Raw genomic sequence first — 26,937 nt, forward strand, 5'->3', positions numbered from 1 at the left:
AGAAGTGAGTTCAGGGAACTACTTGGTCTGCCTTAGTGAACCTTAAAGGAGTCTCTAAAGTGCTCTACAGAAAACATTTTAAACACAGTTTGAGAACCGTCTTTTAGGCTTTAACCTAAAGCACCTTCGCTTTCATAAGTGATAAAAGTGTACAACCATATAACTCCAAGAAAACAAAAGGTACTAAGGAAGTTACTATTCCTCTATTGTGGGATGAATAATATCAATATAAAAACTCTAAGCAAAACAAAACAAAAGCCAGCAAACAGAAAAACCAAAACCACAAAACTACTACATGGATCTAACTTGCACAGTTTCCTCTCATTCTAGAGGTTTCACCAATTTAAAAAAAAGAGAGTAAGCACAATCATTAAGTTAAATTGTTTTTAGTACTTCTGCTGATAGTGTGAACCCAAGGAAATGGAATATAATTCTCAGGGGTGATTTGTAAAGAGCATTCAGGTTATCTTTACTTTGCCATCAGAAAACAGTATCATTTATACATGCGTTTTCCTTTGCCACTTAGCGCCCCTGGGGAAAATAATATGAAAGGGGGAAAAGAGTAAACCCTGAATAATATCCTCAAAACTGGTAGGAGAAGAAAGAAAAGTATTCAAGTTGGTGAAAATGGCAAGTAAAATACAGAACACTGAGGGGAAAAGCAACAGCCCAGAACAACATTACATAATGAGATAATATATGCAAAAATGCTTTGAGAACCACAAAACGCTACAGATATGCAAGGCACTGGCGTTATTATCGCACAGACACTCTGCAGAGCAAGGTAGGACACTGTATGGAGATTTGTACCACCTGATGACAAAAAATGGCTTTGCAACAGAAAAGTGGCCTAGAGAGATGAGAAGCAGCAGAAACGTCTGGGTTTTCAATCTCAACATGAGACCACAGACAAACGGTAAAACTTCTAAATGGGAAGAAAAGAATTCAGTCATTTCTGGAAATACCAACCACAAGTGGAGAGAGACAGCTCAGCCTCGATAAGCAGATTCACGTACACCTAGGAAGTCTTACCAGGATTTCATCTCTCTTCTCCAAAGGTAAATCTTTGGGCCTGGCTCATTCCAACTGAAGCCTTTAATAAATGAAGAATGGAATGGGTTAACGTGGAGCTGAAAAGGCTCTCCCAAGCAGTTAGACAGGTCTGGTCTCTGGCTGTGCTGGCCGTCCGGCTCTGTGCAGAGAGGGACGTGACGTGTTTAGGGAAAACATATGCACAACCAGTTACTTCTCTGCCCATTGACCCAGCTCCAGCATCCTTGCTAAGGGGCAACATCACTTGTCCCATGTTCATGCCCATTTTCTTTGCTGTTTGCACGTTGTCTAAACCACCATTTCTAGAAGGAGGAGACAAGAGTCTGCTGCTCACCGTGGCATCCTTTAGCAGGAAGAGCAATTCCACAGAGCCACGGCCAAGCACAGTTTGGGTATAAGGCTGGCACTTGGCAAACCTGTCAGTGAATTCTGAAGCCTTTAACCACTTAGTGATCTCTCTCCCTCTCCCCATTGATATCTCCTCTTGGGAAAGGATGGAGCTTAATGTGTCACCTTTCCTGGGATCCTTAATGTTCCCACTGCAATCTATGGGCCTTAAACCAAGGGAATGAAGTGCTGATGCAGGACCCCAAGGAGGGCAGGGCTCTGCTTGGCTGCCAGCAACGGAAGGAAAGCCCTGAACAATGAGGGCCTCGTGCCCTCAATAACAAGGGATTTCACGTGATTGAGTGCCCTAGTGCCCTCAGGCATCACCTTGACCTGGGAAGCAAGGTGGGGGGAAAGGAGCTGAGTTACTTCTGGGATATTTGGGGATCTCCCAGATTGCTAGACTGGGATTGAGATTTACTATTTAGCCTCAAACCACTTTTTTTTTAAAACTAAAATGATCACTATGTCCCCCAACAGGTCAATAAGATCGTGAAAAAGATCAGTCCCCAAACTAGTTAGTATAATGACCAATAGCCAACCTAGTCTAAATCAACTTTTTGAAACCACAATATTTTCTCCATATTACTTCTAAAAAGAATAATATACTTTTATGGGTAATTATGTTTTTGACTCTATTATTTATATTTGGAAATATTTTAATGTATTAAAAACAAGATGGAAAAATGAGTAACTTTTCCAAAGAACTGAGGCTGTTTTTTTTCTAACCTATATATTGGATTAAATTAATTCTACAAAACTAGACTTTTGCATTTATATGTACAACAGCAAAGAAATGTGTTAATAATACAGAGAAATAGCTTTAGAAAGAAACAAGTCATTACTGGAAAGTAGAGCTCTAAGAATTAAAACCCATTCTCAATCATTCATACCAATACAGGGAAGAAGCATGGAAAATAAAAGGTGCAGTCATCCAGATCTGCATTTGCCTAACATTTTTACTGATCATCTACTGTGTCTGAGGAACTTTGCCAAGAACATTCATATGTATTATTGCATTTAAATTAAAGGCATCTTGTTAAAAATAAAACAAAACAACATAGAGAACAGACTTGTGGTTGCCAAGGGGGAGGGAGGGAGGGAGAGGGATGGACTGGGAGTTTGGGGTTAGCAGATGCAAACTATTACATTTAGAGTAAATAAACAACAAGGTCCTGCTATATAGCACAGGGAACTGTATTCAGTATCCTGGGATAAACCATAATGGAAAAGAATATAAAAAAAGAATGTATATATATGTATAACTGAGTCACTTTGCCATACAGCAGAAATTAGCACGACATTGTAAATCAACTACGCTTCAATTAAAAAAAGAAGACATCTTGTATATGCATCCCTGCACTAGATCTGACTGTCAAAGTCTTTGCATTTACACAGAACTGATGCACAGTGGGTCCAGACCAGTGGGCACACAACACTCGTTCATGTACACACATATGCATCCCTGGCTTCACAACTAAAAAGCAAGCTTCAAAACTAAACTGGCTTCTTGTACGCTAGGAAAAAAAAACCACAAAACCCCTTCATGTACAAAGCAAGTGGCAGAAATAAGAAAACAGCAGGACACTGTAGCAGGAGAGCAAGCAAGGACCTCACTTACAGCAGCTTTTAGGACCATTACATTTGGGCAGGATCATGTAACCATGGCTGGTAGCGAAGCTCTGAGAGTTGTTAAAAATGAATCAACACTACAAATAACATAAGCGGATAATAATCCATTAAGTGCTGCACATGACTGTGTTGTGTTAGGAGGGAGAGGTGTCATCCCAAACATGATCTGGCTCAGCTCAGTCACTCTCCAGTTCTTCTCTGGTCTCTTTCTACCCTACCCCACAGCATTTTCTCATAAGGAAGTTACTTTTATTCTTACCGAGTAGATGCTATGCCACTCCTCTTTCCCTTTTAAAGGTCTTTGTTACGATGCCCAGAGACATCTCACCTCTACCTCATTAAGACCCACAGTCATGATGTGGCTACCTTCTCTTTCCACCAACTGCTAATTTGAGGTCATTTAATTCAATTCAACCTTCACTGAACTGTTGAGATGAATCAGACATACTCTGAAGCAGGAATACAAAGATGAGCCAGGTGATCTCTGCATACCAGGAGCTTATCATCTCCTTACAGAGAAATATATCAACATAATTTTAATTCATTCAGTCACTCAACACATATTTATTGTTTCATGCATTCATTCAGTGAAGATTTATTGAGCACCTACTTTGGGCCAAGCCCAGTGTTAGTTTGGGTTTCCCCAGAAGGACTGCTGGAGATAAGGACTGAAGTGCAAGAGGTCTATTATCACGGTGGCAATTTCAGGAAACACTGGAGGGGGAAGTAGAGAAGGCAATGCTGCAAATAAAAGGTGTGTTATGAAGTGAGTGATCACCTTGGCACCCAGGGCTTAATCTTGCTGGGCGACAATAAGAAACGGTTTAGTGCACACTCCTTGGTTACCCCACCCAAGGGGCGAGGAAGCTAGCAATTTATAATATTTATATACCAACCCTGTCTTTGGTTGAGAGCTGATCGAGGGGTGTGGTATTAATTCCCTGGTCCTTCCGGCTTGCCATGCATGTGTGGGCAAAGTGAGCTTCTGTGACCAGAGAAAGCCCTCAGGCAGAGATTCAGGTGCTGATGGTTAGACCGGTGGCGGCGGCAGTGTAGGGCAAGAGGGGAGGACGGACACAATGCCATCAAATGGTAAGAGCAAAAGGGACATGGGAGGGCCTCTGACAGGCACCGTCTAAAAGGCTGGGCATAGGGGTTGAGGTGTGAGTGTAACAAACAATATCCCTGGAATTTAAGAAGAAAGAAAACAGACAACTGTAACTAATGTCACTGATGCTCTATGCTCTTCTTAAGCACCTGGGTATTAAGAAGAGTTATCAGTCTGGTTTGGGCAGGGGGTGGGGAGGTTCTAATGCAACGTGAGAACTGCTCTAGCAGGCATATATATCAGGGTACAGTGACAGCGAAGGAGGAGGGAACAGTTAGGTGATTATTTCTGAGAATCAAGGAAAGTTTCAGAAAGGAGATGTGGACTCGTAGAGCTTCTGGGCACAGAAGAAATGTGTAAAACTAATAAATGCATAATGTCTACCCTTCAGAAACAAGTCGATGGTAAAGGCATGGCAACACATAAGCACTGAGTTCTGCGACAGCTCAGGGCAAACGTATTTGCAAAGGCCTTTCAAGAAGTTGAGGACACATGAGATGAAAGGCAATTATGGCAAAGTAGATAAAGTCCTGGTCTCCAAGTCAGAGACTTGATTTAGTTCTGCGCCGTCATTTAACAGCTTGGCAAGACACAGAAAATGTCCCTGGGTCTCAGTTTCCTCTTCTGTAAAATGGAAGAACTTGAAAACCTTCCTCTCTCCCACACCTCACCAACACAATGCTTCCTCGCAGCCACGAAGACAAATCTCATCAGGCCCTTTTCTCTTTTCCTCTCAGGCTCTCAGGATTCCAGTCTCCAAGGCCGTGTCACTTCCCTGGACTCTGAACCCCACCTGGCTCTGACATTGTCTTTTCTTTCTTTCTTTCTTTTTTTTTTTTTTTTTTTAACATTTGGCTGCTCTGGATCTTCACTTCATTGCAGTGCACGGGCTCAGTTGCCCCAAGGCATGTGGGATCTTAGTTCCCTGACCAAGGATTGAACCTATGTCCCCTGCATTGGAAGGCAGATTCTTAACTACTGGACCACCAGGGAAGTCCCTGACACTGCCTTTTCTACTCCCACCTTCCACTCCTGCCCATCTCCCCGGTGCCCTCGGGGACTCAATCAATGGGACTCAATGGACAGCAAATCTCCTGTCCTTGAACTTTTCAGCAACTGTTCCCTTCCCCTTCTTTTTCTGAGTCTAACTGAACCCTGACTCTGCTTCCCCACCAGCCCTCCCAAGCTGTGGCGGGTTTCCTCTCCCTCTCACCTGGGGTTACTGGGCCTAGAGGTAGGAGAGACGTGCTCCTTCCTACTCTCATCGCAGCTTGACCAGCATCCTTCTCTCCTCCTAAAACACCCAACTTGCCTCTCATCTGACAACACCACACATCTCCCCACTTGTGCAGGTCATCTAAAGACCCCAGTCACTTCCCTGTCCTTGAAGCTCTAGCTCCAGACTCACTGACTCTCCTGTGCTGTCACAGATATTGGTGATTTCAATATCCCCATGAAGAATTCTTCCAATTCCCAGGCCTCTCTGTTTCTTGACCTCCTTTCCTCCAAGGATCTTGTCCACCATCCCACCCCAGCCACCAGTACCAGTTACATTCTAGACTTTATGCAGTGATCATAACTCCCATCTCCAAACACCGTCTCCTATCTTTCCAGCTCACTCTATAGTACCCCAACTCCAGCCACACTTTGACACCACCTGGAACTACCATGCATGGCTCCCCCATCTTTTCACTGTCCCTCGCCCCCTTCATACCCTATTTCATTTCCATAGTCAAGCACCACAACATATATCCACAAATCCTTGCACCCATTTCTTGCTTGGCTAAACCACAACCCCAGTGGGACTGATCCAACTCTGCCTACCTCATGTGCCCTCCTGTGCAATGGAGCATGTCTGAAGAAAAAATACACAAACCTGCTGACTGATCTCAAGGGCATCCTTGTTGCTGCCTGCTAAGCACTGTTTCCCTAGTCCATTCACTCTCCCTCAACACCGGACATCTATTGCACACTTTCTTTTCTTGCTTCAGATCTTCACTTCTTCCTCCCTCCTCCTCATTCTCACTCTTCCTATTTCAGGGAGAAAAACTGAAGCAATCAGAAAAGAACTTCTCTATAACTTCCCACTATCACATCTACCCACCTGCACCTGTGCCAATAGGTGACCTTCTCTATTATAATGGCTGAAGTGTCCTTGTTCCTGGCTTAGGTCAACTCCTCGAAATAGGCACTAGATCCCAATCCCTCTCAGTCACGTAAGGCACTGCTCCAGCAAGTCACCTCTCTCTCCTACATCACCAATTTCTCTCTCTATTGGATCATTCACACCAGCATGCAATATTCTGTTATTTCTCCCTTCTTTAAGAAAATCCTCTCAAATCCATCTTTGAGCAATATCTTAGCTCAGGCTGCTATTACAAAATACTATAGGTTTGGTGGCTTAAACAACGGACATTTATTTCTCACAGTTATGGGGACTAGAAGTCTGATATCGGGGTGCCAGCATTATTGGGTTCTGTTCCTGGCTTGCAGACAGCAGCCTTCTTGCTATATCCTCACATGGCAAGGAGAGGGAGGGAGGGAGGGAGAGGGAGAGGGAGAGGGAGAGAGGGAGAGAGGGAGAGAGGGAGAGAGGGAGAGAGGGAGAGAGGGAGAGAGGGAGAGAGGGAGAGAGGGAGAGAGGGAGAGAGGGAGAGAGGGAGAGAGGGAGAGAGAGGTGTCAAGTTCTCTCATCTCTTCTTATAAAGGCACTAATACCATTCATGAGGGTACCACCTCATGACCTCATCTAAACCTAATGACCTTCCAAAGGCCCCACCTCCAAATACCATCACATTGGGGGTTAGGGCTTCAACGTATGAATTTTGGGAGAATACAATTCAGTCCGTAGCAAGTTATCAACCCATTTTTCACTTTCTCTTTATAACAAAACTCTTAAGGCAGTGTGTATATTCCCTGTTTTCCATTACTTCATTGAAACTGCTCTTATCAGAGTCACTAATGCTAAGTCCACATTCTACATCCAATGTTCAGTTCTCAGTCCTCATCTTAACTTGATTTACCAGCAATAGCTGAAACAGTCTCATCATGTCTTCCTTCTTTAAACACATTCTCCACTCGGCTTCCAGGACGCCACACTCTCCAGGGTTTATTTCTTTTACTTAGAATTCTTTGCTGGTTCCTCCCCCTCTTCCCAACCACTAAACAGTGGAGTGCCCCAGAGCTCAGTCCTTGGACCTCTTTTCTGTCGACAGTCACTCCCACGATACGTGTATGGAGATGCTCCTACTTTTGATAGCTTCAGGCCAGGGCTTTCCCCTGAATCCCAAGTGGATATGATCAACTGCCTACTTGCCATTTCCATTTGGATGTTTAATGGGTACCTTAGACTGAGACCTGATCCTCATCACCTGACCAAACCTACTCCTCTCACACACTTTCCATATGAGTAAATGGCAAACTTTATTCTTGCAGCTGCTCAGGACAAACTTTGGAGTCCTCCTTGATCAGTCCAATGTCTACACATCCAATGTCTGATCCAGTAGGCACATTCTGACAACTCTGTCTTCAAAATATATCCAAAAATCCAGTCACTTTTCACCTCCTCCCCTGAAATCATTCTAGTCCAACAACCATCATCCATCATCTGTTACCTGAACTGCAGCAAGAAACTCCTAAGCCATCTCTCTGCTTCTGCCCTTGCTGTCATCAGTCTATTCTCAACACTGTGGCCAGTGTGACCCTGTGAACATAGGGCAGGTCATGTCACCCCTCTGTTCAAAACTCTTCAGTAGATTCCCAGCTCATTCCAGAGTAAAATACAATGTCCTTCCATGACCCACAAGGCCCTATACATTGGCTCCCCCCATGACCCACAAGGCCCTATACATTGGCTCCCCCCACCCCACCTCTCTGACCACCTCTCCTAATGCTCATTAACTCTCTGCTTTGGCCACACTGGTTTCCTTGTTGTTCCCTCTTGCCTGAACCACTCTACTCCCAGATATCCAAACAGCTTGCATCCTCATCTCCTTCAGGTCTTACTTAAACATCATGTTCTGGGTGAGGACCACTCCAGCCACCCCACCTAAAATTACAATCCCTTTTTCTGCCCCCAGAAATGTGCTACTTTTTCCTCCTTTTCCCTTCCTTACTTTTTTCCTCCTTAGCTCTTTTCACCAAATACTACTGTGTTTTAACCTGTTTGTATTCTATCTCCCCATCTAGAAGGTAATCTCCTTCAGAGGCAGGGATTTCTGCCTGTTTTGTTCTGGTGCCTAGATCAACACCCCTCACGTAGTAGGCAGTCAACAGATATTGTTGAGCAAATGAATGAATGAAATCATTATAATGAGGGAGACTGTGTCTGTTCTTACTCTCTGTTATATCTCCAGCACCTAGCACAGTGCCTGGCCTGGCACAGAGTGGGCACCCAATTGATATTTGTGGAATGAAGTAAAGGAATGAATAGGATTGTTGTGAAGATTAACTGACACATAAAAGATATTTAAGTATTAATAACAGAGTTACAGGAATGAAGAACCATTATTCCCGTTCATTCCGCAATGCAAAGTAACTTAAATGTATCACTTCCTCATAGCAGGAGTCTTGAATTACTTTTTTTTAAAAAAATATTTATTTATTTATTTTTGGCTGTGTTGGGTCTTTGTTTCTGTGCGAGGGCTTTCTCTAGTTGCGGCAAGCGGGGGCCACTCTTCATCGCGGTGCGCAGGGCCTCTCACTATCTCGGCCGCTCTTGTTGCGGAGCCCAAGCTCCAGACGCGCAGGCTCAGTAGTTGTGGCGCACGGGCCTCGTTGCTCTGCGGCATGTGGGATCTTCCCAGACCAGGGCTCGAACCCGTGTCCCCTGCATTGGCAGGAAGATTCTCGATAACTGCGCCACCAGGGAAGCCCCTTGAATTACTTTTTAATAGTGAAGGAACAAGTAGAACTAGATTGAGAATTTCAGATCTTGTTGGAGTTTTGTATTAAAATAATATAAAGCCCTAATAAGGTGAAGTTTTGTATTAAATAATATAAAGCCCTAATAAGGTGAAGTCTCTCCAGGAAGTGGGTAAGGTGACCCACCTACCTACTGGAGGAGTGGGTGGAGTGATGTGAGGCTAGCAGTGATGTACCTGGATGTCCATGGACTCTCTGCTAATAAGGGGGATGACAAGGAGGTATGGACGGATGGAGATGACGTGGACCTCTCTGATGATGGCTGTGTCCCTTCCACCAGGCAAGCCTAACAAATTTGGTGGAGGTGTATGGTAGCAACAACAGGTGGTTCAGAAACCTATAAAGCAGGGCTTTGAGATCCACTAAGGATCCCAATCTATTGGTTCTAGAACGTTTTCCAACACAGTTCATGAGCTGTCCCTAAAAACAGCTGTTAGAAACATCAACACTTCAACCCATCCTCAGCCCTTGAGGTCAGCCCACAGTTATAAATGTGGACCCATAGGGTAAAGCGTATCCATTCAGCACTCACATGTTTGGAAACATTACATGGTTGGTGCTTCCACCTACTGACCTTTCCACTAGTGCTGGATGGTGGTTTCTTTGGATTACAGGGTGTCAGGCACAGGCCTTTAGCAGGGACTGAGGTTAAAGATCAACCTTTGTGCACAAAGGTGAGCATGGTACCCTTTTCTGCTAGTGTCTTCTTGCACAGTAATGGGAGTCCATCCTTTCTCTGTGAGGCCCCTGTTGTCTTTTGGAAGGCTGCGATAAGACCATTGCCTCATTCAAGTTTACTTAGGATTTCCCCCTACCCAAACTTTTAAAATATTACTCACCTGGTCACTACAAAGAACAAAGTGAAAGTAGTCCAGAACACCTTAACGTAAAGAACCTGACCTAGAAACTGCCATATGGCCACCAAGGTTTTAGCTCTGAAAGTAAGGGAAGAATGCTGAATCACCCTGCTCCTAGAAGCCGAACTGTAACACATCCTCATTTCCAGAGCAGGTTCATTTCTTCTGTCTTGGTATCTGTCCCTGAGTTTGGGACTATACTTTTTTCTTGAGACAGCTAATTGTAAAGACCTTTGGGTGGTCAAAAAACTTGATTTGCACCAGTGACTCTGCCCTCCAATAAGTAAATGTGCTCGTCACAAAAACAGTTATGCGTCCAATCATGATCTCCCAGACACAGCAGCTAATTACAGTACATCTCACATACCTGAATTAGCCTTTAAGGCACTTCACTCAGTCATCCAACAAACATCAACAGAAGGCCTACTATGTACCTGTTCCAGAGCATATATTTGAGGAATACCCAGTCATTTAGGGGGTGAGAGAAGATAAACTTTTTTTTTTTTTTTTTTTTTGTGGTACATGGGCCTCTCACTGTTGTGGCCGCTCCCGTTGCGGAGCACAGGCTCCGGATGCACAGGCTCAGCGGCCATGGCTCACGGGCCCAGGCGCTCCGCAGCACGTAGGATCTTCCTGGACCGGGGCACGAACCCGTGTCCCCTGCATCGGCAGGCGGACTCTCAACCACTGCGCCACCAGGGAAGCCCAAGATAAACTTTGTAAATAGATAAATTACAGTAAAACATGATGAATGCTACCTTTGAAGGTCTGCACAATGTTGTTCGGCAGCAGATAGCAGAGAGAGATTCCTGGGGGCTGGGTAAGGAGTCAAGACAGACTGTATAGAGAAGAGTGACTTGAGCTGGATATGCAGGGTGAATAAAAGTTCCCCATGGGGGAGGGAGCTGGACCAGACAGGCATCTCAGGCAGAGGCAATTTCAGTGCAAGGGGCAGAGAGGTCAGTATAGGCTGAAGCATAGGGTGGAGTGGAAGAGAGGAAACAGAAAGTGCTGAGCCCAGAATTACTGAGTGTTGGTCCCAACTGCCAGCCAGCACTATGTGCCCAGACACCCTGACTGACCTTTATCAGATTAATGTGTAAAAAGAACCTAGACCTACGCCTGGCTCATGATAAACACTCCACGAATTTTGCTTTGAATATTACTATGTGCATTTTGGTGCCGCGTTCATCACCACCTTATTCTCAGGATTGAGAAAAATTAACAAATATGTGTTGAATGAATGAAGAACTTGTGGTTTCTAAGAAGGAAATGGCAATGGATAGGATTCTCATAATGCTACATCCAGCAGGAAGGTGAAGGGAAAGTGTTTTCTGCAGGATTGCTTCAGTCATCTGAAGGTCATTCACTCTTCCCAGTAGTCTCCCCCACCCAAATCTATGCTGGGTAGGGCAGACCACTGGGTTAAAAAGAATAACCATAAAACCTTACATTTGCACAGCTTCTTCAGCTTACTTGTATTATCTAGTTTAAAATAACTGCAATCTTTAAATCCCCAACTTTTAACCTCTTGTCTGAATCTATTTCAGATATAACCTGAAATTCTCATCTCTGTATTTGAGTTCCCACTAGCCTCCATGGAGGGAAGACTGGCAATGAATTTAAGAAACTGGTAGAGTCACCGCCCATACCTGTCCCAAACTGACCCCTTCATCTACTCCCACACGAATCTCAAGAAAGAACAGAAAGGAGCCTGAGTAAAGGTGGTACCTTAACTTCCTAAACTATCACATTACTTTGCAACGTCACTGTCTAGCCTCAATTTAATATAATTCAGTTCAGTTCCACATCTGATGTCCTAAGGCATACTTATTCCATTATCACTGGCTGGGAATTAGGAGACCAGGTTTTTAAACTTCAGTTTGCTGCCAACTAGCTGGATGGCACTGAGCAAGTCACTTCGTTTTTTTGAGCACCAGGTTTTTCATTTGTAAAATGAAGAGGTCAGAATGGGTGATCCCAAACTCCTTCCCAGCTCTCACAATAATTCTCAAATGGGAAATAGCATCGATATCATTGTAACTCTTTCTCTATTTCGAAGCTAGTAAGTTCTAGAGTTTATTTCGGAGGAATACTTTGGCTCAGCAAATTACCAACAGTTTTCTACAGTTGACTCTAGAAGAAACTGGGAAGTAGACTGCATATCTTTATTCATTCAAAAATATTTCTTCAGTGCCTATTAAGGTGTGAGGCACTATTTAGACACTGTTACAGCCCTGAACAAAGCAAACGAGCTCAGTCTTCTCATGGAATTCACTTCCTTGTGTTTAATTAATCCCGTCATGCACCAAATAAATCTTTTGACTGCTTTGGACAGCAGAAACAGTGATCTAATAGGTTTGTTTTATGTGTTGTGATTTGTGTGGGGCAATCTCTGAATTAGCAAAAAAATGAAAACTGCTTCCAAAAATCCCTGTCTTCAGTTTCTCCATCGACTAGGTAAATAACTATGTAGTTTAAAAAGAAGTAACTCCTTGTTTCTGAATAGACTGGGATACATTCACACATGAATTCCAGAACAATTTTAAGACACTAAACGAAAGGGGTGAAATGTTTCCTGCAGCATTAGAATTTAATTTTTTCTTTTCCTATGACTGATTCTTTAACATGGGGTTTTAGATACAAAACAAACAGCATTCCTCTTCTCCTTCACAGAATGCATGATGGGTCTACAAAAAGGAACATGATGTGGAATGATATGCCTGTAACTCAATAAAGGCATATTTATAGGCTGTAAAACAAATAAAGAGCAAACTCTTGGTGTGGAAAGATGTGTATACTAGATTTAGATCAGTAAAATATAACAGATTATTCCATTTAAGTATGGTACTGATGCAGAATTTTAGAGCTGGAGGAACCCTAACCCTTAGTTTTATAAATGAGAAACCTGAGATTCAAAGACATAAAGTGACTTGGCCAAGGCAAAGCCAAGATACTCATTAGCAGCAAAGTTGTAATAAGAATCCAATTCTACTGATTCTCTGCCCAAGAATTAGTTCTATATTAACTAACTGAGAGTTTTAGCAAATCAAGACTAGAGAGATGGTGCCCTTTATGGCTGACAGCCATTGTTTTAGACTAAATGTATGATACCTGATGTCTGTAGTATATTTCTCCAACAGACTATACAATCTGATATTACTTATGAAGGGTTTAGATAAATTTATAGATGAAACATCCGGGACAGATATGTTCTACTTAGAAACAGGTCATATTCAAAATCTCATTTTGAGTGATTCAGCCTGTTCAGAATTTGGAACCCCTTTCCCCTGCCAAAGAAAAGTAACAAATTGTGAGTTAATTTAACCAGGCATGATTGAAATAATATGAATGGTATTCCAAGAAGCACTCTCACTGGGCCCAAAGCCCCTTGAGTCCTGGACCCCCTGAAGTGACTGGATACCTCCCGACTGGAGGCTGGAGAGACTCAAAACTGCAGGCCAGGGGGAGGTTCCTAAGCCAGGATTCCTAAGTCAGAGACTGTCTGTGTTGGGATAATTAAGAATATCTAAAAACATATGTAACCTCTTGAGGTCATGGTCACAGATGATAACCATGTCTTACCCAAAAAAATCTCTTGGACACAGCAGTGGAGAAATCGGTGAGGCCAGAATGGTCTGTACCTGAAATCTTGGCTTTTCTGGAATCGGAATTCAGTACCTTCAGGGAGGAGGATGAGTTTAAAGAAAACCCATCAAAGGTCTTCTCTCCCACCTTACCCTCAAGAGGTGACTCCAATCTTTCTCAGATTTCTCCCCATCTGCAGGTTCCTAGCTTGGGAATAATATTCTATGTAGCGCATTAATGATGCTTAGACACTCTTGGAAAACTTTTAAAAACATTCATCCTAATGGCAATTTTGTAAATTTAGTGCGGGCTTCTATAAATCTAAACTGACAGCGTTATCAGTGAGAGCACAATTGGCTAATTTGGGGTTAGCTTGATTTTCTTCGGACCTCCAGGAGGCTTCAGGTGAATTTGAGTTCCTTCCAAACTAAGTCTCCTAAGTGAATTAAATCCTGTTCTCAAATCTTGGCCTCAGGGCAGATGCTAGTGGTCAAAGAAGCTCTCAAGGTTAGGGGCTTTCTCTAACCCAAAGAGGTCTCTCAGGGGAGAGCGGCAGGTTTGGAGGCCCGGAAGGAGATTTGGCCTGGGGGGGCCCGGTGCGCGCGCCCACCCTCTGGCCCTCGGAGATCCCGGAGCGCCTCCCTGCCCTCCCGGGCCCGCCTAGCTCACCGAGGTTGCCGCCGACGATGGTGACGGCGATCTGGTCCATGAGCACCGCCCGGAAGCGCACGTCCTGCTCGGAGCAGCGCTGCCTCAGGGCGCGCAAGATCTGCACCTGAGGGTAGTCCTCGCGGATGCGCCGGTCCGTCAGGAACCAGAGCTGGGAGCACATGGCGGCCAGGGCGGCGGCGCCCGGCGGGGCGCGGGCCCCCTCGGCGACCCGGGCCGCTCGCTCTGGCTGGCGGGCGGCCGGCGTCCCGGGCGAGCGCGCGCCGCGGCTCCGCTCCCGCCGGTGCGCCAGGAGCCTCTGCAGCCCTGACCCAGCGAATCTGCCCGGCCACTCAGCGCCGCCGCCGATCCCAGCCAGCCAATCAGCGCGCGGCGGCGGGCGCGGGCCGGCCGCGGGGCCAGCTGCAGAGGCGGCCGCGGCGGGGCCCAAGCTTGCTGCGGCCGGGAGAAGAGACCCGGGTGGGATTAGCGGCCCCGGGAAGCCCCGAGCGAGGAGTGCGGCGGGGAGGCTGAGGGAGGGCATCCCTGTCCCGCGCTGGACCCCGGCGGGCGTGGCGCTGCCGGCCGGGGTGGGGCGGCCGGAGCGGGAGGGGCTAGGGCGGCGACCCAGTGAAGCCGAGAGGGTGTCCGGGCTGATGGAATAGTGGTCCGCAGCGGGCAGCGGGATGCTTCCCAAAGGCCGTCCCGAGCACCCGGGGGCTGGGAGCATTGGCGTCCCCCTACAGAGTCTGGGGCAGGGCCTCGGGGACGTCCCAAAGGAGACTCCGGCGCCTGGCGAAGGTCACACAGCTAGGCCTCCAGGTGGACCCTGGCCTTGGAATGCTCTGCCCAAATCCTGGCCTGGAGCTGGGGTGGGGATTGAGGGTTCAGATAATTTGAAGGTGCGTTTCTCAGGGTCTCAGGTTTTCTTTCACTGGATACCCCCTCCCAGGATTCAGCGGTCCTGGGCCTGCACAACCTCAATGTGAAGAAAATGGACTCCTTTTAGTTAGAAGGACCACCAGCTGGTCTTCTCCCATCCCCCCAGCCCGTACAACTGAGTCATCTTTAAACACTGTCCTTGGTCCTAGCCAATCGCAAATTCTGCCAGCAAACAACTATGTTTGAATCCAGACTTTCCTCTCTAAATAACTGAAAGACTGAAGTTAGCCATCTTTGGAGATTGCATTTGCTCTTCTGGCTCATTAAAATATTTGTCTTTTTTTTTTTTTTTTTGGCTTAGGGGGGCAAGAGGAATTTCAAAGCAGGCCAAACAATAATTTAGAAAAGGGGTAAGATATCTCAGGTAAGGTATAGGCTTCACTATATATATTTTGCAGGTGTGTGCATTGACCCACTTGATGTGCCATTGGAAAAATTCTGTCTAAATGGAATTTCAAACATTAATTATTTTTCCAGCAATGTTAAGTAAATCTTTTTGTGTTGCAAAATACCCGCCCCCCCATGAATGTATTTTCTTAAAGTAACAGTAACCTAGTGCCCTATGACTTAGTAACGTTCAAAACTATCTTCTAACCACAGACCAACTTGGGCACTAGAGGCTCTATCTTGTACCTTGATCATTTCCTTCATGTCCTATGGTATATATTTTGTACACCCTGATGCTTTCTATTTGCTTCTGCAGGATCACAATACATAGGATGTCTATAAGATGATCAGAACCATAGCTGTCTGGAACGATAATTTGTATATAAGAGTCACTAAATTTAGAAGTTGCTTACAATCCATTTTCATAGTCATCTTCATAAGTTGAGAATGTTTAATTCATATGCAGATGGATGCCAAGATTCCCAAAACCCAAGCTTGAGGAGAGCAGGATCTGGGGATCCAGATGTTGTGATCACTTCTTCACTGTCTTTGCTCAGCCTCTCTAGAAGGTTGCTAACACCGCTGTGATCTCCCTTTTCTAGGATGGGTGATAAGTGAGAACCTGGGACAGTGTCCAGTTAGGACATAGCTAAACTTATGTTGGTATGTTTTGTTCTATTATCAAAATTATCAAGCACAGAGGTAACTGCCCCAGATTTGGGTTATTTTCTAAGATGTATTACCTTATATAATATTTCTGCATAGATGACTCCCACATTCGGTCCCCTGACCAGGGATCGAACCCACGCCCCCTGCAGTGGAAGCGCAGAGTCTTACCACTGGACTGCCAGGGAAGTCCCCAAAGTCAATTTTAACCCTGATGCCTCCTGAGCTTCAACAATATAGAAACATGCTGTCCTGCCATCACCTCAATGTCCCTAGAGCTAAACTCATTCTTTTCCCCTTCATTCCAGATTCAGCTGTCTTAAACAATAAGGAAAATGTATTATCTCATGTAACAAGAAATCCAGGTAGGTCAGTTCTAAGGTTTATTCATTTAACAGCTCAGTAAATTTATCAGGGACCCAAATTCTTTCCATCTTTTCACTCTGACTACCTTAGGCCCCTCATAGTTACAAAATGGCTGCCATAATTTCAGCTGACACGTGCATACATACAATGTCCAATGGAAGTAGAGAAACTGTTTCTTTCCCTGTGTCTCTCTTTATTAGCAAGGAAAACCTGTCTCAGAAGACCGCAGGCAGGCTTCTCACACTCTCCCACATCTAAACCAGTCACCAGCAGAGAGTAAGAAGCCATCATGAGTGGCTTAATGTAATCATGGTTTACCCACTGTGGCTGGGAATTGGAATCCCACCAAGCACATGTAGAGTTAAGTGAACACCTGGGCAAAATTGGGGTTCTCTTAGGAATAAAGGGAGAATAAATGTTGGGAGGACAAACAATGGTGTTTGATACAGAGGGCAATAAGGTAAATGTATCAGGATAAGCCAGGTTAGGCTGTGGTAACAAGTGATTCCAAAGTGGCTTACAACAACAAAGTTTTATTTCTTGAAATACTGTACATGCCCATAACAGATCAGTTTGGCATATTTGAGGTTGTCTTCATGCCAGGACCCAGGCTGATAGTGTAACCTTTTTCTGGAATAATGTTGGTCTCGTGGAAGGGGGAAAATGATCACGGTGACTCACACGCTGGTTCTTAATGCTGCTGCCTGGAACTTTTACATGCTAGAGCTTACATTTGCTCGGTCAGAACAAGTTCACCTGGCCAAGTCTGACATTAGTAGGGTAGCAAAGTCTTATTCTTTCCTGGCAAGGGCAACAAAAATTTGTGAAAAACTATAACCAACAATATAGTCTGCCACACTCAAGGATGAGAAATAGCCAAATCCTACTCTGCTAGTCGTCTCTACTCCCTTTAGGGTTCCCAGGGGAACTATATAAAAGAAAGAAATTGGAATAGAAACCAAAGGATCATTTTATTCATAACTGAGCTAGCACCCAGTAACCTCTAGAACAGAACTGTGCCAAAAGACTGAATCATACAGCTTATGTGTAAGGCTGAAGTGAAGCTTCGTAATTCCCTGCTTCGCCTCCACCCTCTAGATTTTGGGACTGTCATGCATAGGCATGCCTGTGGAAAGAGGGGAGAAGATGATCAGATCTGTGAGCAGACCAGCTTTACTCAACCAAGTGAGAGTCAAATGGAAACTGGGCTGGTCCTACCTGGAGCAAGGGCTCCTGACCATGTGCCCTTTCAACACAAAGTGACCCAACCACCAGTAAGATGTGAACTCGTTAGTGTCCTGGGCTCTGACCAATCAGATTGAAAACTTCTTCCTTCTGAAGGTAGCCAGTCAGAGGCCAGGGCAGAGGAAAAGGGAATTCCTTCCTATGTTCTCACATTCTCAATTTTGTTCTCTCTTAATCCATTAGGAAGAGGGGTAGAAAAGTCTTCTGCCAAACAAACGAACATGCCTTGTCTATTTGCCTCCTCATCTAGACTGTAAGCCTCTCAAGAACAAGGGCCAATGCATCGTGCATCACTGTTTCCACCTATGGTAGGTACTCAAGTATCTGTTGATAAAGTTAGGACTGTCGTGTAAAAGACATCACTGCAATTTCAGTTGAGAAAACTGTGGTCAGTTACAGATATACTAGGTTTTTGTAACCTGGGATTCTGGGGCCCTATTTCTTATCTTACTTCCAACCTTCTATATATTGGCACAAAAGGGTGCTGACATGTGGGTCTGGACAGTGGAAAGAAAGTGAAAGTCTTTGTAAATATTACACGTGACCGCAAGCAGATTGATATGTCAAGTTAGAAGATCAAAATTCAATTGACCTCAATAAATTAGAAAAATGGTCATCAATAACAGGTTAAAGTGCACTAGGATAAATGGAAAGTGGTTCATCGAAGGAGCAAAAGAAGCGTCACACATGCGTAGGTTAAAGAGAGAAAAACTGGCCATGCAGGAATGTAGCCAAGAAAGACCTGACAGTTGTGGCAAACCAATAACACAATGAATAGAAAAATGGTGGGCTATATTAACAGAAGTCTACAAGGCCAAATTCATCTTCATATCCCTGGGACCTAGCACGGTGCCCGGCACACTGCATATTGATAAATAGTTATTGAAAAAAATTGTGTGGCTTTGGTCAGATTGTTCATGCTATTGTGTCCCTCCGAAAGCCTTTGCGTGATCAATGCCTATCCACTCTTCAAGACCCAGCTGAGATACAATTCTTCCACGTTATCTTTCCTAAAATTTACCTTACCCTCACCTAGAGGAAAGCTCTCCGTTTCTGAATCCTCATAAGCAGTTAATAACTGCTAGCTTACATTAATTATAATTAATATGTATTTAATTATAATTATGAAATATAATTAATTTTATTCTAGTCATGGGCTCTCAGTAATTATTGGGTGAATGGTAACTCTCAGATTATGAAAATCCAATATACATAATTTCAAAATTATAGAATTAATGACTAAAGGAAGCGGTCTCAAATTCTAGAATTTTGCATTACTGGCACTGACTCTCTCACTTTCCTTGGTCTAGTAATCCAGATGTCTGCTTTTCCCTCATCCTCTTATTCAAGCTCCCACCCCTTATTCCCTCTCACACCAGGGTCTTAAGGAACAAGGCAGAATTTACTGAAGGGGAGACACGATGTACATCTTGTACACTGCAGTAATTCACTTGAAAATACCCTACAACACATCTCTTTTTTTTTTTTTCTTATAGCGGTACGCGGGCCTCTCACTGTTGTGGCCTCTCCCGTTGCGGAGCACAGGCTCCGGACGCGCAGGCTCAGCGGCCATGGCTCACGGGCCCAGCCGCTCCGCGGCATGTGGGATCTTCCCGGACCGGGGCACCCCTGCATCGGCAGGCGGACTCTCAACCACTGCGCCACCAGGGAATCCCAACACACCTCTTTTTTCAGAGTACTCTCTGCTTCTGCCAGTACGGCTCTTTTTCCACTCCACTCCCCAGCCTCCAGTCTTGTTGCTCTTAACTTCCCTTCCCAGAGTCCTATGCAGATTCCTCAACCTTTCGTTATTGGGAGGAATGCATTTTACCCCAGCTCTACTTCCAAACTTGCACCCCTGATGAATTACTGTTTAGCAAAACAAGCCTTTCAATTAACAGATCCATCTTCTTCAGGAAATAGAGGGGGATTATAAATAATTTTTCCCTGTTGCAGATACAATTAACACAAAATGACTAAATGGGGTTAGTCAATGAAGTCTTCATTGGAAGCTTGTTGGAGTCAGCTTTTGAAGATGACAGTAGATACAGCTTTGCAGGGCAGAGTGCAAGGAAGACATTCAGGTGGTTGCTAGCTGCTGTCTGGCTCTGAATGAGCTAGGCTCTCAGAACCAGGTAGAAGTTTCTAGTTTTCAAGGGGCTTGCCCTATCTCTCTTGAGACAAGGCTGCGTAATTGCTTATCTTGCTCTCTGCCAGCCTTAGCCTCACTCAGCTATAATCATTAAAGATAGATGTTCGTTGTCTCAGTCTTTCCTAGTTCCTTAGCCATTTCTGACAAATCAAGAATTATATTAGAAGCCTCAGCACTATCTTTCCTTTCCTCTCATGTTACGATACAGGCTATGCTGCTATAACAAAGAGACTCTACAAGGAATTTATTTCTCTCTCACTTAATAGTCCAGTAAGGTGGGTGTCCGGCATGAAAAGGTAGCTTCTTCCCCTTGTTCAACCTGGGACCCAGGTTCCTTCCATCTTAGTGTGTTGCCTGCTCCAGCAATGTGGTCATTGTTGGCATGTTCGAGGCTGGCTTTATCAACCACATCTGTGTTCCAGACCTCTGGAAGGAGAAAGAAAAAGTGGAGACAAGTAGCTTCCTTTTAATGATGTAACATGAACATTATACTCCTAACTTTCATTACATCCCAAGAACTTGGTCACATGGTCACATCTACTGCAAGGGAGGCTGGAGAATGTATTCTTTAATTGGACAGATATGTGCCCACCTAAAACTCAGTGGAGGGAAGAAGGGGTTCTATTACTAAAAGGAAGAGGAACTGGAGGTGGGGATGATGAGTGGTTTCCACCATAGCTCCTTATCCCTGTGTGAGATAAACTTCTTAGCATGGCATAAGTGACCCTATGGACCTTCGGCTTTCCACTCTAATAGTATAGAATTCCTTGAACTGCCCTGGATACAGTTTTGTGTGTCTCACCTCCGTGACTGTTCATGGTAAATCTTGCTCGCCTTTCTTTGCCTGCTACAACCAGCTCAAGCAGCATCTTCTCCAAGAAGTCTTCTAAACCTTAGTTTGGCATAAGTGAACCTTCTTTGTGTTCTCATAGCGTACTATGCATTCCTCTCCTTTGGCACTTGTCAAATTCCCCCACTATCAGCACAAGCTCGAAATCATCTCTTTATGGCTACGTCTCCATCTAGATTGTAAGCAACTTGAGAGCAAATGTGCTCTGTCGCAGACTTATTTGAATCCTTAGTACCTAACTGTGCTAAATTCCTTTTGCCCACCAGTGGGGAAAATAACTTGCACTATCGCCTGACCCCCTGCATGCCCACTGAGTTGTGGCTTTCACCTGTAATGGCCAGACTGTATACGTGGGCATTCTTTCCATTTGGATGGAAGCACTAGCCTGAAACACCTGCTGATCTAGGATACTGATCCTCTTGCTACGTTTTGTGAATTCCTGCCTCTGGGGGGCCTAAGACCTGTTTTGTTACTTCCTAGGGGCTGACTGCTAACCCAGAGCCAGGGCATGACACAGCCCTGGCTAGGTCAGTTTCCCCCAGTTCTGCTCCTACTGGGCTCTGGCTATTTCCCCCTTATCACTGGTTCATCCTGCTAAGGCTTTATCATGCCTGACCTATGAATGAATTTGCCCATGTTAGGATTAATAAGTATTGTTGATACCTTGTGTTTGAAGCTAACTGGTCCAAGATGGGAACGGATTCTCAGATTTGTGGCATATCACTGACACAAAATGCAATTCGTATAGGCTTTCTTTAGATGAAGATATATATATATATATCTTAAAACATATGTATCTTAAAATATATGTGCCTTTAAAATAGGAATATTTGAGTATGCAAAACCAGTATATTGAGAGGGATTCTCATTTGGCACATATTCTTTATTTCACAAAAGGATTGACCAGTCTTGGGAATTAATCTCTCTCTTTTTTGGGTATAACTTTAGTCATTGTTCAGTGAGGCAGCTTATGTCTGTCCTGGAGAAAGTTCCATATGCACTTGAAAAGAATGTGTAGTCTATTGCTTTTGGATGGAAAGTTCTGCAGATATCTATTAAGTCTATCTGTTCTAATATGTCATTTAAGGTCAATGTTTCCTTATTGATTTTTCTGGCCATTGATGTAAGTGGGTGTTAAAAGTCCGCTACTATTATTATGTTACTGTCCATTTTTTTCTTTATGTTTGTTAATATCTGCTGTGTGTATCTAGGTGCTCCTATGTTGAGTGCATATTTACAATTGTTATATCTTTTTGTTGGATTGATCCCTTTACCATTATGTAATGTCCTTCTTTGTCTTTTGTGACAGTCTTTGTTTTAAAGTCTATTTTGTCTGATATCAGTATTGCCACCCCAGATTTCTTTTTGTTTCCATTTTCATGGAATACATTTTCCATCCTCTCACTTTCAGTCTTTGTGTGTCTTTAGACCTGAAGTGAGTCTCTTGTAGGCAGCATATACATGGGTCTTGTTTTGTTTTTGTTTGTTTGTTTGTTTTAATCCATTCAGCCATGCTATGTCTTTTGATTGGAGCATTTAGTCCATTTACGTGTAAAGTAATTATTGATGGGTATGCACTTCTTGCCATTTTGTTAACTGTTTGTTTTTGTAGTTCTTTTTTGTTCCTTTCTTCTTGTTTTGCTCTCTTCCCTTGTGATTTGATGACTGTAATCTCTATTGTTATGTTTGGGTTCCTTTCTCCTTTTTTTGTGTGTATCTATCATAGATTTTTTTTTTTTTTTGTGGTACGCGGGCCTCTCACTGTTGTGGCCTCTCCCATTGTGGAGCGCAGGCTCTGGATGCGCAGGCTCAGCGGCCATGGCTCACGGGCCTAGCAGCTCCACGGCATGTGGGATCATCCCGGACCAGGGCGCGAACCTGTGTCCCCTGCATCGGCAGGCAGACTCTCAACCCCTGCGCCACCAGGGAAGCCCTATCATAGATTTTTGATCTGTGGTTACCATGAGGTTTATATATAACATCCCATATATATGTGATTGTATTAAGTTGATAATCTCTCAAGTTTGAATGCATTCTAACAACCCTGCATTTTTACCCCTTGCCCCACATTTAATGTTTTTGACTTCATATTTTACATATTTTTGTTTGTGTATCCCTGAACTACTTATTGTGGATATAGATGATTTTACTACTTTTGTTTTAACCTTCTGACTAGCTCTATAATTGGTTGATCTACTACCTTTACTGTATATTTGCCTTTACCAATGAGATTTTTCCTTTCTAAATTTTCATATTTCTACTTTTGGCCTTTTCATTTCCACTTAGAGAAATCCCTTTAACATTTCTTGTAAAACCAGTTTAGTGGTGCTGAACTCTTTTAACTTTTGCTTGTCTGTAAAACTCTTTATCTCATCTTCAAATCTGAATGATAGCCTTGCCAGGTAGAGTATTCCTGGTTGTCAGTTTTTCCATGTCATCACTTTGAATACATTGTGCCACTCCCTTCTTGCCTACAAAGTTTCTGCTGAAAAGTCAGCTTGTAGTCTTATGGTAGTTCCCTTATATGTAACTAGTTGCCTTTCCCTTTCTGCTTTTAACATTCTCTCTTTACCTTTTGCCATGTTAATTACAATGTGTCTTGGTGTGGATCTCTTTGGATTCTTCTTACTTGGGACTCTTTGATTCTGGACCTGGATATCTGTTTCCTTTCTCAGGTTAGGGAAGTTTTCAGCTATTATCTTTTCAAATAAGTTCTCTACCCCTTTCTCTTTCTTTTCTCCTTCTGGTATCCCTATAATGAGAATGTTAACATACTTGATGTCTTCTCAGAGGTCACTTAAACTATCCTCATTTTTTAAATTCTTTTTTCTGTTTTCTGTTCAGCTTGGGTGATTTCCATTACTCTGTCTTCTTCTTACTCTTGATCCAGTCCTCTGTATTATCTAATCTACTATTGTTTCCTTCTAGTGTATTTTTTATTTTAGTTATGTGTTCTTTGTCTGTGGTTCTTTTTTGTATTTTATAACTCTAGCCTTTTCACTGTGTTCATCCATTCTTCTCCCGAGTTTATTGAGCATCTTTATGGTCATCACCTTGAACTCTTTATTGGGTAGATTGCTTATCTTCATCCACTTCACTTAGTTCTTCTTCTGGGGTTTTATTTTATTCCTTCATTTGGAACATATTCTTCTATCATCTCATTTTGTCTAATTCTGTTTTTATTTCTATGTATCAGGTAGGTCGGTTTTGTTTCCCAATCTTGAAGAAGTGACTCTTTGTAGGTGACATCCTTTAGAGTCCAGTGGCACTGCCCCTCTGGTGACCAGAGCTATATGCTCTAGGGGTGCCCTCTATGTGGGCTGCATAGGCCCTTCTATTGTAAAAGGGTCAACTACTGTGGGCATATTGGTAAATACCATATTGGGCATATTGGCCTGGCTGGTTGCCAGGTCCTGCCTCATGCAGAGGCTGCCAGCCCACTGGGAGGCAGGGCTGGGTCCTGGGGCAGCTGGCTGTGCAGCTCACAGGGTCCCAGGACTGGTGCCAACTGGCTGGTAGGCAGATGAGCCCTGAGTGCTAATAAGGGAGGGGGAAGGCTCCAAAATGGCACTTTCCAGCACCAGTGTCTTCACGGTAGAGTGAGCTCCCCAAAATGACTTCCACCAACACCTCTGTCCCCAGGGGGAGTCACAATTGCTTCCTGATTCTCCTGGAGGCTCTCCAGGATCAGCAATTTGGTCTGACCCAGGCTCCTTTCAAGATGCAGGCTCTATACTGGATCTTGGAGCGTGAGATTTTGTGGGAGCCCTTTAAGAGTGGAGTCTTTGTTTCCCACAGCCCTCTGGGTCTCCCATATGCAAGCCCCCTTTAAAGCCAGACATTCTGGGGAGGTCATCATCCCAGTGCAGGACCCCAGGGCTGGAGAGCCTGATGTGGGGCTTGGATCCCTTGCTCCTTGGGGAGAATCTCCACAGTTGTGATTATCCTCCCATTTGTGGTTCACCTACCTGAGTCTTGACTATACTGTACCTCCATCCCTCCTACCTGTCTCATTGTGGTTCCTTCTTTATAGCTTTAGTTGTGGAAAACCTTTTCTGCTAGTCTTCAGGTCATTCTCATTGATAGTTGCTCTGTACATTGTTGTAATTTTGGTGTGCTCATGGGAGGAGGTGAGCTCAGGGTCTTCCTACTCTGCCATCTTGGCCACACCCCCCCTAGTGTTCTTGATGAGAGGAAGATGTATTGGCAATTTGTAATGAATTGAAGCTAAGTTCCCAGCTTCAAAAGGTCACTTAAGAGTTAGAGATAGCTGCATAGCTCAAGTGCTCAGAGCCCTTCCAAGTTTCCCTGCCTGTATTAGTTAGAAGTCATTCATTTACAAATGTCAGAAATACAGTTTAAACTAGTATAAGCAAAAAGGGAATGTACTGGCTTTCAGTCCTTGGAAGTGTAGGAATGGACTTCAGTCACAACTAGATCTAGGGACTAATATACATTTTCCAAACTGGTCTTTCTCACTCTTTCAACCCCTTTCCCCTCCATTCCCTCTCTCTCTCTCTCTCTCTGTCTCTCTCTCTCTCTCTGTCTCTCTCTCTCTCTGTCTCTCTCTCGCTCTCATTCTCGCTCTCACTCTTCTTATTTCTGTGTGTTGATCCCATTCTCTTCCACAAGAGGTACCTTCTTCAACCTGGCAGGGAAGTTAGACCCCTTCACATTCTCAATGTGCTTTATTTGGAAGACCAGGTGCATTTTTTTCTACCTCTAAACAAAAAGAATCCCCAGAAGAATTTTGATCGGCCTACCCCTGGACCAGTCATTCTGGCCAAGGCTGTGTGGTACCTTGGTTGGCTGGGCCCTATGGCTGTGAAGCAAGATGGTGTGATTAGCAGCCTCACCAGGCTCACACAGTTTGTGTGGGTTTGGGCAGACAAAACAAGACGTACCCACCACGCTCTCCCGTCTAAGGCCTGAGAGTCCCCAGTAAATATCTTAGGTGTCCCCACCAAACAGCCCAGGCTTTATTTCATACTTTTGCTTGCTTCTACTCTTACTGCTCCACACTGACCAGTACTTGCCTTCTGTGTGGATTCCTGCTCCATGATTCCCTTGGACCGTCACTTAACACTGATACCACTTAGCTGGACCACTGTTGGCCGCTCTGCTGCTCAGGCCAATGCTTGTGCTGCGTTTTTTTCCTGGACCTCTCTCCTCTCAGTGCTCTATTTGGAGATGTGCCCATGAGCCTCTCAGATGTTCTGACAGGGACCAGTACATACGGTTGTGCAATCATTCACAGTTGTGAGGGTTGTTTGGTGCACAAGGGCACACATGGGGACTAAAATCTAGCATGAAATGCAGTTCACTAAGCTCAAGTTATACACCCTCCCACATGTACTCCAAGAAGAAGAAGCACTTTTCTACTAGTACAGGGGTACCAATCCATGCTCCCAGGAGCTGTGACTCCCCCCAGATGACTTTTTCTAATTCAGATGAAGGCTCCCTAAGGGCTAGCAGTAGTGAAGATCTTGCTGTTTCCTTTGAAAAGGAAAGGAACAGCTCCTTCTCTTCTGTTTGCTATTGTATCAGAGGGATGCCACTACCATAAACATAAGGCTGGGAGAACAGCAAGGATCACAGGCTCCCTACCCCACCATCTAACTATAACATCCTCACATGCCCTCCCAATATGCTGGAGCAAAAAATAATGAAAGACTATCACAAATGTGACAGCATTATCAAAAGCATGCAGAAATCAGCTATGTAAATGGAAAGCCTGTTGGGTTCTCTGTCTTATGAAATTGGCAAATTATTCATCAAGATAGAAAATAAAAACAAAGAAAAACTATGAGAATCGTCTCACAGAGATACCAACCATTACCACGCCCAAGTAACCCAGGTTCACATTTAATCACACAGATTGTGATAGCTCTCACAGGCAGGTCTTTTAGTGTTACCTGCAGCCTAAACCTGCCCCTCTCCCTCCTCCCCAGAACTTATGCAAGACACCAATGGGCAGTAGCTGGGTCTGGACAGGTTTGGGTAATAGCCACCATGTTGGTTCTACAACTTCCATGCTGACCAGTCCTCCAGCCCTGATGCTGCTTGTGGCTGGTCACACCACACCATTTCATGATGAATGATCTCCTAGGAATCTGGAGTCCTGCCTACAATT

General features: G+C 44.3%; 1 protein-coding gene across 1 annotated transcript in view; it reads right to left on the reverse strand.

Moving 5' to 3' along the window:
* Positions 1–14,508, reverse strand: part of RIMKLA (ribosomal modification protein rimK like family member A) — a 28,513-nt gene extending 14,005 nt beyond the window's left edge. Inside the window, exon 1 of the mRNA XM_019938003.3 lies at positions 14,218–14,508. Coding sequence (XP_019793562.1) covers positions 14,218–14,380 — 163 coding nt within the window. The 5' untranslated portion in view covers positions 14,381–14,508. The remainder of the gene's footprint in view (positions 1–14,217) is intronic.
* Positions 14,509–26,937: the final 12,429 nt, after the last annotated feature.

Source organism: Tursiops truncatus, chromosome 1 (assembly GCF_011762595.2).
Source record: "Tursiops truncatus isolate mTurTru1 chromosome 1, mTurTru1.mat.Y, whole genome shotgun sequence".
Classification (NCBI taxonomy): Eukaryota; Metazoa; Chordata; class Mammalia; order Artiodactyla; family Delphinidae; genus Tursiops; species Tursiops truncatus.